At 37.4% G+C, this 14776-nt stretch overlaps 1 protein-coding gene across 5 annotated transcripts in view; it reads left to right on the forward strand.

Annotated features, from left to right (window-relative positions):
* Window positions 1-14776, forward strand: part of LOC109093738 (kinesin light chain 1) — a 34066-nt gene that overhangs the window by 8344 nt on the left and 10946 nt on the right. For 3 of the 5 annotated variants that reach the window (XM_042768590.1, XM_042768592.1, XM_042768593.1), the window contains exons 2-14: window positions 902-1178; window positions 2298-2363; window positions 3073-3237; window positions 3359-3437; window positions 4521-4746; window positions 5016-5103; window positions 6271-6372; window positions 9335-9508; window positions 10148-10247; window positions 11042-11094; window positions 11193-11260; window positions 11379-11487; window positions 12407-12541. In XM_042768590.1, the coding sequence (XP_042624524.1) occupies window positions 903-1178; window positions 2298-2363; window positions 3073-3237; window positions 3359-3437; window positions 4521-4746; window positions 5016-5103; window positions 6271-6372; window positions 9335-9508; window positions 10148-10247; window positions 11042-11094; window positions 11193-11260; window positions 11379-11487; window positions 12407-12541 (1641 nt within the window). In that variant the 5' untranslated portion in view covers window position 902. Of the gene's footprint in view, window positions 1-901; window positions 1179-2297; window positions 2364-3072; window positions 3238-3358; window positions 3438-4520; window positions 4747-5015; window positions 5104-6270; window positions 6373-9334; window positions 9509-10147; window positions 10248-11041; window positions 11095-11192; window positions 11261-11378; window positions 11488-12406; window positions 12569-14776 lie in introns of all 5 variants that reach the window. The other 2 variants (XM_042768589.1, XM_042768591.1) reach the window with 1 other exon arrangement.

Below are 14776 nucleotides of genomic sequence, written 5' to 3' on the forward strand. Positions count from 1 at the left end.
TCGCTAAGCATTCACATCAAAACTGAAGTATACTTTGGGCTTAATATACACAAGTAAAGGCTTTAAAACAAGCTGAAATCCCATAGATGTTCAATGAGGAAGAGAACTGAGCCTAGGTATCTAGAGACCAGAATATCATAGAGACTAATGTTGGATCAGTAAGCAACCATCTAAAAACCACACAATACACCTTAATAGCCACATAGCACATGCTAAAAATGTCTTAGCAACCACATAGTAATGCCCTGGCAGCCATCTAGAGCACCATAGCATTGTATCCGAGTGTTTTGCCCATGCAAGCACCACTCTCGGAAAAATCTGATTATCTAAGTAGTCCATCTCAACTAATTTGGTTAAATCTGAGCTAACATCTTGATCTAGCTGATGTCCATTGCCTCAACTTGAATATTGTTAAGTGAAACTAATTTTTTAAAGCGTCGCAAGTGGGCTAAGCATATTTACTACATGCAAGCCCATTCGGTTCCTAGTCCTGTTATATAAGTTCCTGAAGGCAATGTGGATGTTTGGCTCAGTGAGAGAAGCCAAATCTGAATTAAAAGCAAATAAAACTCAGTTTGAGGAGATGTTTGGTTCAGTTGCCCCATATAACTTCTACAGTGCATTCTGGGTCCAGTTCCCATGGTGTTTTTTGGGAGTTGGTTGTGAATTCATTCTTTTTCCTAGACATGTTGGAAAGTTTTCTTTGCCACCTCACATTTACAGTGACTCAAGTTATTCATTAAGGGTTTCTAGAGCAAGGACAAGAACAAAGAAGAGACGACTCTCATTTAATCGCCTTCACTGTCTTTTCATGTCTGATCATTTATACAAACACACTCATCTTAACAGGAGAAGTTCCCAGACTTCTGTTCTCATTCTTATGTTGTGTATCTCTCTGTAGGATGCGTGAGGACATGTCGAGCGTGGTGTGTGTGAAGGAGACGGATGAGCAGGGGGACCTCGGAGAGAAGCTGTCCCAAGATGAGCTGCTATGTCGGACACGGGAGGTCATGCAGGGGCTGGAGGCGCTCCGTGCAGAACATCAAGCCATCCTGGAGGGGCTGATGGGGACCTTGCGATGCCTCAAACAGAGCCAGGAGGGTCGTGCTGTTGATGAGAAGACAGCCATGATCCAGCGCTCTATGGAGATGCTGGAGCTGGGCCTTAGTGAAGCACAGGTGCAGTGTGGAAATGCTTCCAAAGTGGGATAATTAGGGCCCTATGATTTCCGCAATGCGGAAAACGCAGATGGAATCCAGTCATAAAAACGGAATTTACAGTTTAACACAGAATGTCACGGAATTTGTCAAATTTTGAACAAATTAATCAAAAGTAGGTCATTACACTTAAATCGCGATATGGACTAGTATCTGTAAATTTAAATATGAATCCTGCATGTTCTGCGTATCTCTGTTAATGAATGGCGCAGACGTGCGGTTTCATTTACTACACACAGCATCTCCAGAACTGCTCTGAGAGTCACTTCATGAGCATGCGTTTGATTTGAGTAAAACTAGCGTCATATCACATACACAGAACTGTAAAGGTATTCACGGCAACCTGTCAAAATAAAAGTTCGGTTTGATTTGAAAATATTGTGCCTATTACTATTTTTCAGTAGAATGTACATAGCCTAGTACTACTACTAAAATGAAGCAAACATTATTTTTTAAGGAATAATCACACAACATTTCTCCCTTGTTTTAATTTTAAAATTAAATCCCCTTTTGTTTGCCAAAAAATAAAGTTTGCTCAATTTTCAATAATTAAAAAATAAATGAAATAAACATTTTAAGCCTTCATTTGATAACCAGAAAAATTTAAATACACAACACAGAATTTCTGAGGGAAAAAAAATCATAAGGCTACTTTAAGAAAGAAATGAATAAATTAAGTTGTTTTATGCATTCGAATAATTAGACATGCTAAAACACAGAATTTGGTAACAAAGAAAAATATAGTGAGAAAACAACAAAACATTTCATAGGGCCCTAAACATGTAATTTTTGTTAAACTTTTAATAAACTGATGTGAAAATGTATAAGATTCATGATTTTAATTAGATGCTTTTTGATTAATAAATTTTAATTTAACTATTAAAAAGGAGTCGAGAAAAATCTGAATCCAGAAAAATCAAAATGGAACAAAAAAGTAAAAAAAAAAACTTAATTTAGGAAAAAATAAAACAGAATTCATAGGGCACTAGATGAAATGGGGATTGTTTTTTTGAATAAATATGCTGGTAACCGTAGTAACACCATGTCTGCTCTCTCTCTTTCTCTTATCGATCGGTGCAGGTGATGATGGCTCTGTCAGGGCATCTGAGTGCAGTGGAGGCAGAGAAACAGAAGCTTCGAGCACAGGTACTGCACCACATCACAAATTAAACTGTGCTCTTGGGTTCAGTGGCGTACAGGCACACAGGTTTGGTTTGATTGCAAGATCCAACCTCAAATTCGATTCCACCCCCCTGCTATAATTTAATATATTTTCACATTGTATTTCACATTGTATTATTTGGCTCCAAGTTGTGTGAACAAGTCAGTTTTTAAAAAAATTAATTAAAATCACATTGTTAATCAAATTCTTGGCTAGTTAATAAATTACTGACAATTACCAAGAAATATCATACACCGTAAACAAGTATTCTGTTAAATTTACGGTAAAAAATACAGTTGACAGTATTTTACAGTAAAATTACTTAAAATGTAAGTTTTCACTGTATATGGGAAGTTAACTTACAGTTCACCAATTACTAAAGCATTTTTACTATTTTTTTTTACAAACTTTTTTTTTTTACAGTGTACAATAATATATAATTATTGTATATAATAGTTTTTCCTTCATGCATGTCTCTCATTAAAGATTAGAAATGTAAGATAATGTTCTTGGTTTATGGATTTATTGAGGATTTTTCTTTTAATGACTATGGGTAGGTAAAATAAAGGGGAAAATATTTCCTGAAGTGGGGCTGCTGAAAAAGTGGGCTGTCACTGTTGCTGTTTACTTCCACAAATTAGTCTAAAAGCTCTAGTGTGAAAATGCCCTGAGGCTGCTTTTCCTGTCCTCCAGGTGCGGAGGCTGTGTCAGGAGAACCAGTGGCTGAGAGACGAGCTGGCAGGAACCCAGCAGCGGCTGCAGAAGAGTGAGCAGAGCGTGGCCCAGCTGGAGGAGGAGAAGAAACATCTGGAGTTCATGAACCAGCTCAAGAAATATGACCAGGACCTCAGTCCATCAGTGAGACTCGATCTTATTTTCCCTTCTGACATTTATCATAGAGCCTTTATCTCTGTCTGTCTTTTTTTCTGAAGTCTTACTCTGTGCTTCTCTCCACCTTTTTCCTCCTCACTCTCATCAGGATGATAAGGACTCTGATTCCAGTCGGGAGACACTGGATGATCTTTTCCCAGATGAGCAGGATGAGCCGGGCCCTGGCAGTAAGTAGCTTTCATCTCTGGACCTCTGACCTGACTAAACACTGGACATGAGCAGTTTGATGATTGGAATGGGGGTAAGTAGATTTGTTCTCTTTACTTATTTTCTGATTGAACACTGTCTGTTCTCCTGCCTGATAATTGGCTCACTGACTGTGGAGCAGGATCAAAGGGCAGCGCTGCTCGTGTTGTGACAGAGAGCGCTCCAGTGCACGGGAGTTTGTGGCATCATTTGTCGCAGGCTGACACTGCCGAGTCCTGAGCGTGCTCAGATTAGCCCTCATTCTGACACATGAATGCCAGACGGCTGTTTCTCTCTCAGTGATGCCTCCCTGCAGTAAATCATCTCCAGCAGGCGTTTTCAAAGAGGCTGAAATTAATCTGCTCTAAGAAAGATCGCATTAATCTCTTCTTCTCATTCCTGAAGTGCTGCCAATGTAATCCTTTCACTGTCATTTTGCCATGTTTTTAATAATTTTTAGTTTATTTGAGTTGGCTAATTTGAAGTTTGCTTTCGTCTTTTAAGTCTGAGGCAAGTTCACATGCTTGCAATACATGCTTTTAGATCTTGTGCACATAAGTGACAGTATTAGTAAGAAGTGCTTAGAAAGAAACTACTTGTTGACTTTTGCTAATTGACCATCTTAACTCAAACACACAGACTTTATTCCAGAAAAAGTTAAATGTTTGCTGCTGTCTACATTGGCAGGATCTGAAATAAAACTTGAAAAGTCTTGAATTGATTTGAAACACCCTGCATTAACAGCATTTTGTTTAGTTTGGTTGTATCTTGAATGTGTATTGAAAATTATTTTGTTTATTTTATAATCTATTCTGGGCACAAATATATACCACAAATACTAAAGCGATGCACCTTCGAAGCCTCATCATATCATATTGCTGCCTCTACTGTGTGGAACACCATTTGTTTTGGGTCCGTCATGCCTACAAATACTGTCTAGGTAGGCAGCTCACTAGGTATTGGAACTAGGGTTGGGCCAATAGTACAAATACTGTCTAGTTTGGAGGTTGTTTTGTTATTGGTGCTAGGTTTTTTTCAATGTTTTGTGAGATTTTCCCCTTCAGTCCAGCCTCCTCACAGCAGTGCAGCCGCAGCAGCGCAGCAGGGCGGTTACGAGATCCCCGCTCGTCTCAGGACCCTCCACAATCTGGTGATCCAGTACGCCTCGCAGGGCCGGTATGAGGTGGCCGTTCCTCTCTGCAAACAGGCTCTGGAAGATCTGGAGAAAACATCTGGACACGATCATCCTGATGTAGCCACAATGCTCAACATTCTCGCCCTCGTCTACAGGTCAGCAGAACACTTCAGCTTTGTAATATATACTTGTTTACAGCTGACTTTACTGTATAGTTTTAAGCATGTGACTAACACCTCATCATCTATAGCTTTTGTTGTAAACTATGGTAATATCCGGTTTGCAAAGCATTTGGGACGTTAGGCTGTTGTGCCATCACCCTGTCGCCATGGAAACAGCTTTTTTTCTGAAAGACCTTAGCAACAGCCCTTTGTTGCTCAACGAATTGCAGTAGATTGATTTGAATGTGTTTTCTGCTCTTCAGAGATCAGAATAAATACAAAGAGGCAGCAAACCTCCTTAATGATGCACTGGCCATCAGAGAGAAGACCCTGGGCAGAGACCACCCTGCGGTAAGAACCCGTCCTACACTCGTCAGTGTGTCTGGCTCGGTGTGCTCTCCACATTACAGGAAAAAACCGTGTAAACAGCTTGTCTCTGCTGTGTGTGTGAGCATATTGTGTGTGTATTGAAATAAGCAGCACAGGCTGCTTGAGGTTTATTGAGTTTGTGATGTGAAGCTTATGTCTTGCCCTCTCATCAGGACCAGCGTCCCACAATTCTCTGCAGAGGTTAGATACTTTAACACCTCTTATAGATCCGTCTTCTGTTTCGTTCTCTATCTTCTTCCTGGCTGTTTCTTAAAGCTGGATGATATATTGATTTCTCACAAAATTTATTTATGATGATTTTTGGACGATATGAAATTGAGCAACATGTGAATTTCATAATGATTTTAATGCACTTTTCAAACAGGTATCACAATCCTCCAGATATAAAATTTGCTCTTCATTATTTGTTTGCATCACCACACAAAAGTCTTTATATATAATATTTTGATTATTAAAAAAAAAAGTCGGTAGATGTATTATTAATGTGTACTGTTATTCTGGTGAATGTAAATGAAAATGTTTAAATATAAATTTTTATTGTGTGCATTTGTTGAAAAATTGGGGGGGGGGGGGCATGCCTGGATGATTTACTTTTTTTTACTTTTTTTAGTACTTGCATGAAAAATTGTTATTTGATCAAATGATGGCTCTGCTGATTGAAGAAATCACCCTTTTTGACACCAGAATAAATACATATATATAGTATTATGAATATATCATTAAAAGACTAAGTATTCGCTATATATCGCCCAGCCCTACTGTTTATCTTTACTTTTTCTCACTCTTTCCGCCTGTCACACAGGTATGTGTCTCACATGCACTGAGGTATCTAAATCAAAGTTTGATCAGAACACATCTGTAACACAGCACAGGGTGTTTGTGTGTGTGTGCGTGCTAAGCACCCCACAATGGGAACATTTCACCTTGATCAGATTTCCAGAAAGTAATTATTTTCAGTAAGATGAAATGACCGCTTGCATATAAATAATTGCACCAATTCACAATTGTTGATTTGTTCTTTTGATTGTTTGATTGATCTTTTGATTTTGATTATTTGACTTTTGTAGCTGTATGATTGAAATATATCTATGTATATAAATATATATTCTTGTTTTCCTGCATATGCAGGTGGCTGCCACATTGAACAACCTGGCCGTTCTTTATGGCAAACGAGGGAAGTACAAGGAAGCAGAGCCTCTGTGTAAAAGGGCACTGGAGATCAGAGAGCAGGTGAGTGGGAGGTCATCCTGATGAAATCATGCGCATGTCTTTATAATAACGTTAGCCTTTTTTTCCAATCACTTTTACAAAGCAGAACTCATATTCTGAGTTCTGTACATTGACTTTCTCTCTCTCTACGTTTCATTCCTTTCATTAAAAGACTAAAGAACAAGGCATCGAACTTCAGAAGCTCTGACTTATTTTAGTTTTGTGAAAAGAGTCTCGAAACATTTTAAAAACGTTTATGTTCTGAGCTATAAGCAATGAAGCTGAAGAAACCCTATTTATTTTCTTAGGGGTTATTACTATTCTGCATTGAATGCATTTACAATTTTTTGTGAACTTAAAACACCTGAAATTACCCACAAGCCTCTTTTTCAAGATGTGTTTGTAGAGCTCAGGAAGACTGACACCTATCCTTCCAAAATAGGACATTCATATTTTTCCATTGGACCTCTTGAGAAGGACTTACTATTTCAATTTACTATTTAAGACTATTTTCTGTTTCTTGGAGTTTTATTGCGATCTTCCTCTTCCACAGTACTCTGTTAAATTTTTTTTTTCTATCCAAAAATAGCACATTGCAGAACAGCACACCTGCAGCAGCCGCACTGCCTCGGTGCAGATGAGGATGGTGTGCTTAGACACGCTGTGTCACAGATTTATTTCGATCTCTTTATGGAGAGTTTTCTTCTAAGCCTGTGTGATAAAGCTCTTGCTGGAAGTCTTGAGAGTCTTACTCCGAGTGCTGCGTCTCACACCAGAGCTTAGACAACCTGCTGAATCCAAACTCTCATTGCTTCACTTTTGCAGACATTTCACATTATCCTTTCTTGGGCAGTATTTACAATAATGTACACTACCTTTCAAATGTTTGGAGTCAGTAAGATTTGTTTATTTGTTTGTTTTTAAAGAAATTAATACTTAAATTTAGCAAGGATGCATTAAAGTTTTATTTCAAATAAATGCTACTCTCTTGAACTTTCTGTTCATGAAAGAATCCTGAAAAAAATGCTTCATGCTTTTAACAAAAATATTAAGCTGTGATGGGTGTTGTATATTATGTGACACTGAAGACTGGAGTAATGATACTGAAAATTCAGCTTTGCATCACAGGTATCAGTTACATGTTAAAATAAATATATTCAAATAGAAAGTATATATAAAAATTTAATAATATTTCAGAATATTACTGTTTTTTACTGTATTTTTAATCAACTTTTAAAAAATGTTTTATGCTTTTAAGAATAGTTTTAGGTTTGTTGGGATTGATGGAGTTTTTTTGAGAATAATTGAATATTTTTCCGATCCCAAACTTGGTATGATAGTGTCTTTTAACAAAAATATATATATATATATATATATATATATACACATCACGATATAGGAATTATAAGTGGTATTATATATATTAAATGTGGTATATTGTGTATTAAATAATCATATGGTAATACTTTATCTGCGCCACACACTCTATCTCTTTTTATTATTCTGTATATTTATTTGGAATATGTGTTTGCATCACCTAAAAAAAAAAAAAAATCTTCACATTATAAGACTTGTGTGTTGTTAAAAAAGAAGCATCTTATCTGCGCACAGTCACATGAGTTTTACATTTTACAGCTACTTTGGAACACAATTATTTCAAATAGAATTGAGAGACAGAGCAATTTGTTTTATAATATGTTATATATTGAACATTTTTCTTTATAATATTGCTGATGACACATTGTTATAAAAGTCTTTTAGGAACCATGGTAGGATTACTGTAACACTGACCAGCCCTTGTGTATTCTTTCTGAAACGAATAATGATAATTTATGTAAAGAATAGTGATGATGTTGTTGAAAGTAGTTTTCATTCAACTTCAGCAATCACAATCACTGAATCACAGCCCTAGTAAGCAGACAGTCACAGAGCCCCTGCCTGTGAACATCTCAATAGGCGCCTGGACACCCACAGAGAGGGAGAGACAAAAAGAGATGCTCACTGCAGTCGATCAGTAAAAGCACCCTCAAGGCCTGTCTGTTACAGACAGAGAGAGACAGCATAGGAATGAATTCATGAGTCATTTTATTTCATATATATTTCAGATCACTATTAAAATCTAACAACAATAGTAACGTAAATGCTGCTTTTGCTAAAACAAAAAAATAAATCTGTTCAGTTAGCAGAGTCAGGGGCCATTTATACAGAATGCGTTTTGCTTTAAAAAAAGAAAGAAAAGTGAGGAGCAAGTAATGAAAAAATTAAAAAAATGAAAGGGCTAGAGATCTGTTTTTAAAATTTGAACTACTTTTAACTTGAGCACCACTATTTTAGAATGATGTCATGCGCAAGACATTGCAAAAGACGTGAGACACAAATGCAATGATCAAACACATCCATTTATCTCATTTTTACATAGAAAAACTACAGAAAAGCAGCGCAGGTGAATGCAAAAATGCAATTCAGCATTTCATCTTTAAAACACCATGTCATGCACAAGGTGCTGCAAAAGATGCGAGACGCAAGTACAGCAGTCAAATCTAGTACATATTTACATAGAATAACAATGCATGAAATGCAAAAACCTGAGACGCAAGGCAGTGAGATGAAAAAAAAAAACGCAAGGTCTAGACATGCATTTTTTTTTGAAAAGGTTGAAAAACATTTTGCTTGCAGCATCTTGCGCATGACAGCTTTCTGAAAATGTGCCACTTTTTAGAATGCTGTATCGTGCAAGACCCTACAAAAGATGTGGTCAGACACATCTGTCTAGTGCATGTTTGCATAGAAAAACAATGGAAAAGCAGCAGAGTGGAATGCAAAAACTTGTTCTGTGTGGATGGCTATTTCAAGTAATAGACCTAACCTCTCCAAACAGACAAATAACCTGGTGTGGGTGTAAACTGCTACAATCAGTGTAAGACTGCTAATGTCTCAAGCAGCTGAATAACCTGGTGTGTGTGTGTTTATTTTTGTTTGTCAGGTGCTGGGAAAGGACCACCCTGATGTTGCCAAGCAGCTGAATAATCTGGCCTTGCTGTGTCAGAACCAGGGCAAGTATGAAGAGGTGGAGTACTACTACCAGAGGGCCCTGGAGATCTACCAGACCAAACTGGGCCCCGACGACCCCAATGTGGCCAAGACCAAAAACAACCTGGTACAAACACACTCCAGACATTCATTTAAACATGCAGACTTCCATTTGTGGATATAATTTTGAGTTTGTTTCGAGAAAACAAAACCTCCTGCAGACTGTCAGAGCTAAATAATAGATTAACTTAGCGAACAAATATCCCATTACAATACCGCATGTTCATATTGAAATGATGATCTGACTCTGTCAGCTTTTGTTTAAATTTAAGAACTGTATCCATATGGTGTGGAGCCCTGCGGTGTTATTTGCTGCAGGATTTCTGTCATCTTAGCAGATTTTACATATCAGATATGGATCATTCAGCTTTTAGTATAATGGAAGAAGCTTTTAGAGTAAATACTCAGAATGAGGTTTAGGGTTTCTGCCAGTTATGATTAGATGTGTCAATATATCAGCCACTGATAGTCATCAGACAGTTGTTGATCAAATTAACACCAACTGCAATCAAGTACAAGCACTGGTTTGTTTCTAATTAATTAGGTGCATTTATTTTAGTGTATAGATCTGTCAACTTTTTTTCTGCACATAATGTAATCAATGATACATGCATACTCGAGTGAAATCTGGAACATGTGATTGTTGTTATCTAGTAACAATATTCAAGTCCATCCTTCTTAATGATCCATTTGTTCTCTTTCTCAGGCTTCATGCTATCTGAAGCAGGGGAAGTTTAAGCAGGCGGAGACTCTGTATAAAGAGATCCTCACCAGAGCCCATGAGAGAGAGTTTGGCTCTGTAGACGGTACGTGTGCATTTATTCCTGATCCGAGCATTTTCAGAATATCTTTTATGTTGTTCTCTATAGGGTACTTAAATTTGCTCTATAACATTCTGCTCAAAACTACAGCTCACATACTTTCTAATGCTTTCTTATGCTGTCAGCAGCAGCTCAGCTAAGCACACTGGAATTAACACACAATTCATAATGAAGCTTAACATGCTCCATAGAGCTGGGGGATATGATTTTATTCATTTTAAATGTGTAATGATGGTGCTGGTAATGTAAAGTTAATCATCATTGTGAAAATGGCTATATCTGGCCGTTGTTTCCTAAAGATTGCTTTATTAGATTAATTTTGTTATCACGAGATCGCTTGAGAGAGCTCAGCCAGAAATGGTTTAATATAGTTTAATAACATGTTTTAATATTGTCTCTGTCTGTATCTGTTGGCAAGTGCCATTCATTTCCTTGAGTCATTTCAAGCTATTGTCCATAGTTTCAGTGAGTCTTTAAAACTGACTAATCATTTTGAATTTGTGTCATCACTCAAAAGACACACACACACACACACACACACATTTATTGACAGGTAAAGATGTTGATCAGTTGTGAAGCTCTAACAGAGAGCTCAGTTGTAAGCTAAAAGCTCCCACTGTGTCTGTCAGTGAACTCACTGATCACCTCCGGCACTAGAACACCGTCACTCATTATACTGAACTTAATGGCTCTGTGTCTGTGTGTGTGTGTGTGTGTGTGTGTGTGTGTGTTTGGGCTTGAACTGATGCTGTTTTTATGTCCTTGGTTTCCCCCTGCAGATGAAAATAAACCCATCTGGATGCATGCAGAGGAGAGAGAAGAACAGAGCAAGGTGAGGACAGGTCAAGGGTCACATGAGGAGTATTGCATTGTCCAGATGGTGCTTTCAGTGTTTCTGAGATTTCGCGTTAAGTGCTTTCTTTGTTTCAGGGCAAGCAGAAGGATGGTTCTCCGTTTGGAGAGTATGGTGGCTGGCACAAGGCCTGTAAAGTAGACAGGTCAGATATTTCCTCATCTGCTGCATACATTGATGCAAACATACACATTTGTTTGTGCAGTGTTACCGCTGCAGCATCACAATGAAGTGTTTTCCTGTCTGATCTTTACCGCCTGCAGCCCGACTGTCACGACCACACTGAAGAATCTCGGAGCTCTCTACAGGAGACAGGGCAAGTTTGAGGCTGCAGAGACTCTGGAGGAGGCGGCTCTGCGCTCTAGAAAACAGGTCTGTGTGTGTGTGTGTGTGTATGCTCTGTTAGTCAGATATAAATGGGTCAACTATGAATTGAAATCTGTCACTCAGGATTCAATAGGTTTTTATTAAGGCCTCATAAAGGTTTATCTAGGCATGTAGCCAGTTGTTTAAAGATTTCTGTAATGCTATTACAGTTAAAGCTGATTTGGCTGCAATTATGTTTAGCAGTCTTTCCCTAATGAGAGTCTTCTGGGAGGGTTCATGATAGAAATGGGTTTGGTCAATGCCAAAACGAATTGTAATTATCACACTTTCGACCAGAAAAGTCTCTTGTGCTCATCAAGGCTTTTATTTAATCAAAAATACAGTAAAAATAGTAATTTTAAAATAACTTTTTTAAATTTGAATGTTTAAAAATATCATTTACGATGATCCTATGATGGCAACAGTAGTTATTATTAATTATTATTTGTGCTCAATTATTAGTAATGGTTCCTATTACTGTGTCAGGATAGAAAGTTCAATGAACAGCATTTTTTTATATATATATATATTTTTGTAACATTATAAAGCTCTTTACTGCCACTTTTGATCAATTTAACCCATCCTTGCTAAATAAAAGTATTTTTTTTTAATAACAATAATAATAATTATATATTAGTTATTCCAAACTTTTGTCCAGCAATATAGTATTTTAATTTTACTGATTATTTATTCTTATTTATTTGTTTATTATAAAATAAAATGTGTAAAATATGTTACTTTATTCTAAATGTTCAAAATGCCTTTCTATAAAACAGATGCGTGGTGAGCTTAAAAAAAGAGAGTATATTGTGACATTTTCTATAAATATGTAATTAGATATATAGGTTGTTGGTTGTTGAAAAAAGATTTAGTTTAGATCATATTTGTTAATTTTCAGTGTGTTGTCTTGTCTCTCTTCCTGCAGGGTCTGGACACGGCACATAAGCAGCGTGTAGCAGAGGTGCTGGGAGACCCTGAAGTAAGAGAGAAGCAGAGGAGTCGTGAGAGCCTGAACTCTGACACGGTGAAGTACGAAAGCGGCCCTGACGGAGGAGAGGAAGTGAGTATGAGCGTGGAGTGGAACGGGGTAAGTACAGTACACACCGCCCAGCCCCCCACACACTATAAAGCCCCATAAGTCTCAGAGTCCTGGCAGGCAGACATATACAGTGAAAGGATAGTAACTTAGGGCCGCTTGTAATTCTGACCAGACAAGACACAATGAAGCCCCTCATGGGCCTCTGAATATATCCACCCCACCTCACATCCAGAATTAGATTACATGAAGAATAATGCATTCGTATCTGTGCCAGTGCATTGATCAAATGCTTCACTTAAAACAGGAACATGAATCACTGGGAGCAGATCAAACCTGTAATTAGATGCAGCTAATTATATTGTCTCATTTGATTAGAGGACTATTGATTGGTAACAGTGGGTTGTACGGGGGTTAGTATCAAAATTGTAACCAAAGTCAGTTTAGTACTGTTGTTCTCACAGACCAGCAGTATTAAAGGCATGTGGACAGGCCCTTAACCAGGCCAGCGTTTCTCGGGTCAAATAGTGCTGGATTAGAGGAGTTACTCTTTATATTGGTGACTCCATACATTGTTGCAGTCCTAGTCCTCATGCTGATTGAGTGTCTGATCTGTTTGCTTGTAGAGCTTAATAGTGGCCTGACTCGAAACCCTATTAACCCTTTCAACTCTGAATTAACTTACATCCATTCACCGTTGAGATTGTATTGTACATACTGTTATATTTAGTACATAGAGTATATTTTATACATATTCATTTATATGTAATACGCTACCAGTTAAACATTTAGAGACACTTGACTGAATTTGTTTGATTTGAAAATCTTTTGATTTAAAGTTAATTTTGTAAAGAGATTCTTCAGATGTACTTTGATGTTTATTATAATGTTATTATATATAATAGTAGCAATAATAATTAAATTATTATGTTTTTAATATTGTTGCATTTAATACATTCTGTTATTAATTATCATTTTGTTTTATTATTATTATTATGAGAGGTGTGTCCAAGCTTTCAAGTGGAAGTTTTATTTATAAACACTTTCTGTATTCAAAAGTATCAATGTTTGATCATTTTTCATTTACATAAGTTGATTGTATTTATATGAAATATGTGTATATGAAAAACGTCTTTAGAGAGTAAAAAATTAAATGACCTGCAGTTTATTAAAAAGAATTGCTCAGCATTATTGAAATACATGCAGGTGCTGTCTTTTTGTACGCACCGTAATATTAACAATTAATTTTGTGCCAAATACATTCAATTGTTTAAAAATATTCCACAAGTTTAATGAACACTGAATGATGGGACTCCTCGTAAATCTAAACAGAATTCATTCATCAACTTTTTCTTTGTAGCTGTTCATTAGATTAGTTCATTTGTAAGGCAAGTGTTTTGTAGCTGCTGTTTTGACCATCACACCTCTGCTGTAGTCTCTCTGCAATTCTGAGTCACAACTTTCATGCTGCCATAGCAACAGTAACCATAGTGCCAAGACAACCTATCAGCATCCCCCCGGCGAGATCCCACCCCAACTCAGATTGTGGGAGGCTCCCATCAAGCTGGTTTGGCTGTGACCTCAGTAACCTGAATTTGCCTTTTCTATCTTTCTTGTTTACATGTCCTTGTTTCTTTCTCTCACACACATATGGCTCAGGACTACACTATATACTGTACTGTTAAGACTGTAAATCTTTTGCAAACATGCATTTGTTTATACACATAGCATGTAATCAGCAAATCTCACAATGACGTACATGTTGGGGTCACTCACATGTTGGCGTGGGCTGTGTGTTCTGTACTCCTGGTGTGTGGTTTTTTTCTGATTTGTCTCATTGAATGCCTGCTCTAATCCTATTTGTGAATGCGTGTTTGTTTGCACACTTAAAATCTCCTCTTGCTTTCTACCTCTTGCCTGCCAGTTTTCATGCTATTGTCCTCATCTATTCATATCCCTCTCCCAATCAAATCTGAGGTCCATAATGTATCAGCTTGCACAAATCAATGGGTCCTCAGGGTTGATAGTGTGCCATTTTTAGACCATGCCCAAGGTTGATGGAATGGGCTCATGCAAAACAGCCTGTAGCTTTGGCCTCTAAATAAAACTACTATGCTGAATTTATTCCGGCTGTCCATTTTCCTCAAAGCAAGCACATGATCCCATGTGTGATCATGGCAGCACAAGATTTGTTTTCTCTTTTTGGTCTTTGTTTTTTCCAGCTTTCGGTTGCTTTGTTTGTGCCTTTGATTATTAAGT

Source organism: Cyprinus carpio, chromosome A13, assembly GCF_018340385.1.
Source record: "Cyprinus carpio isolate SPL01 chromosome A13, ASM1834038v1, whole genome shotgun sequence".
NCBI lineage: Eukaryota > Metazoa > Chordata > Actinopteri > Cypriniformes > Cyprinidae > Cyprinus > Cyprinus carpio.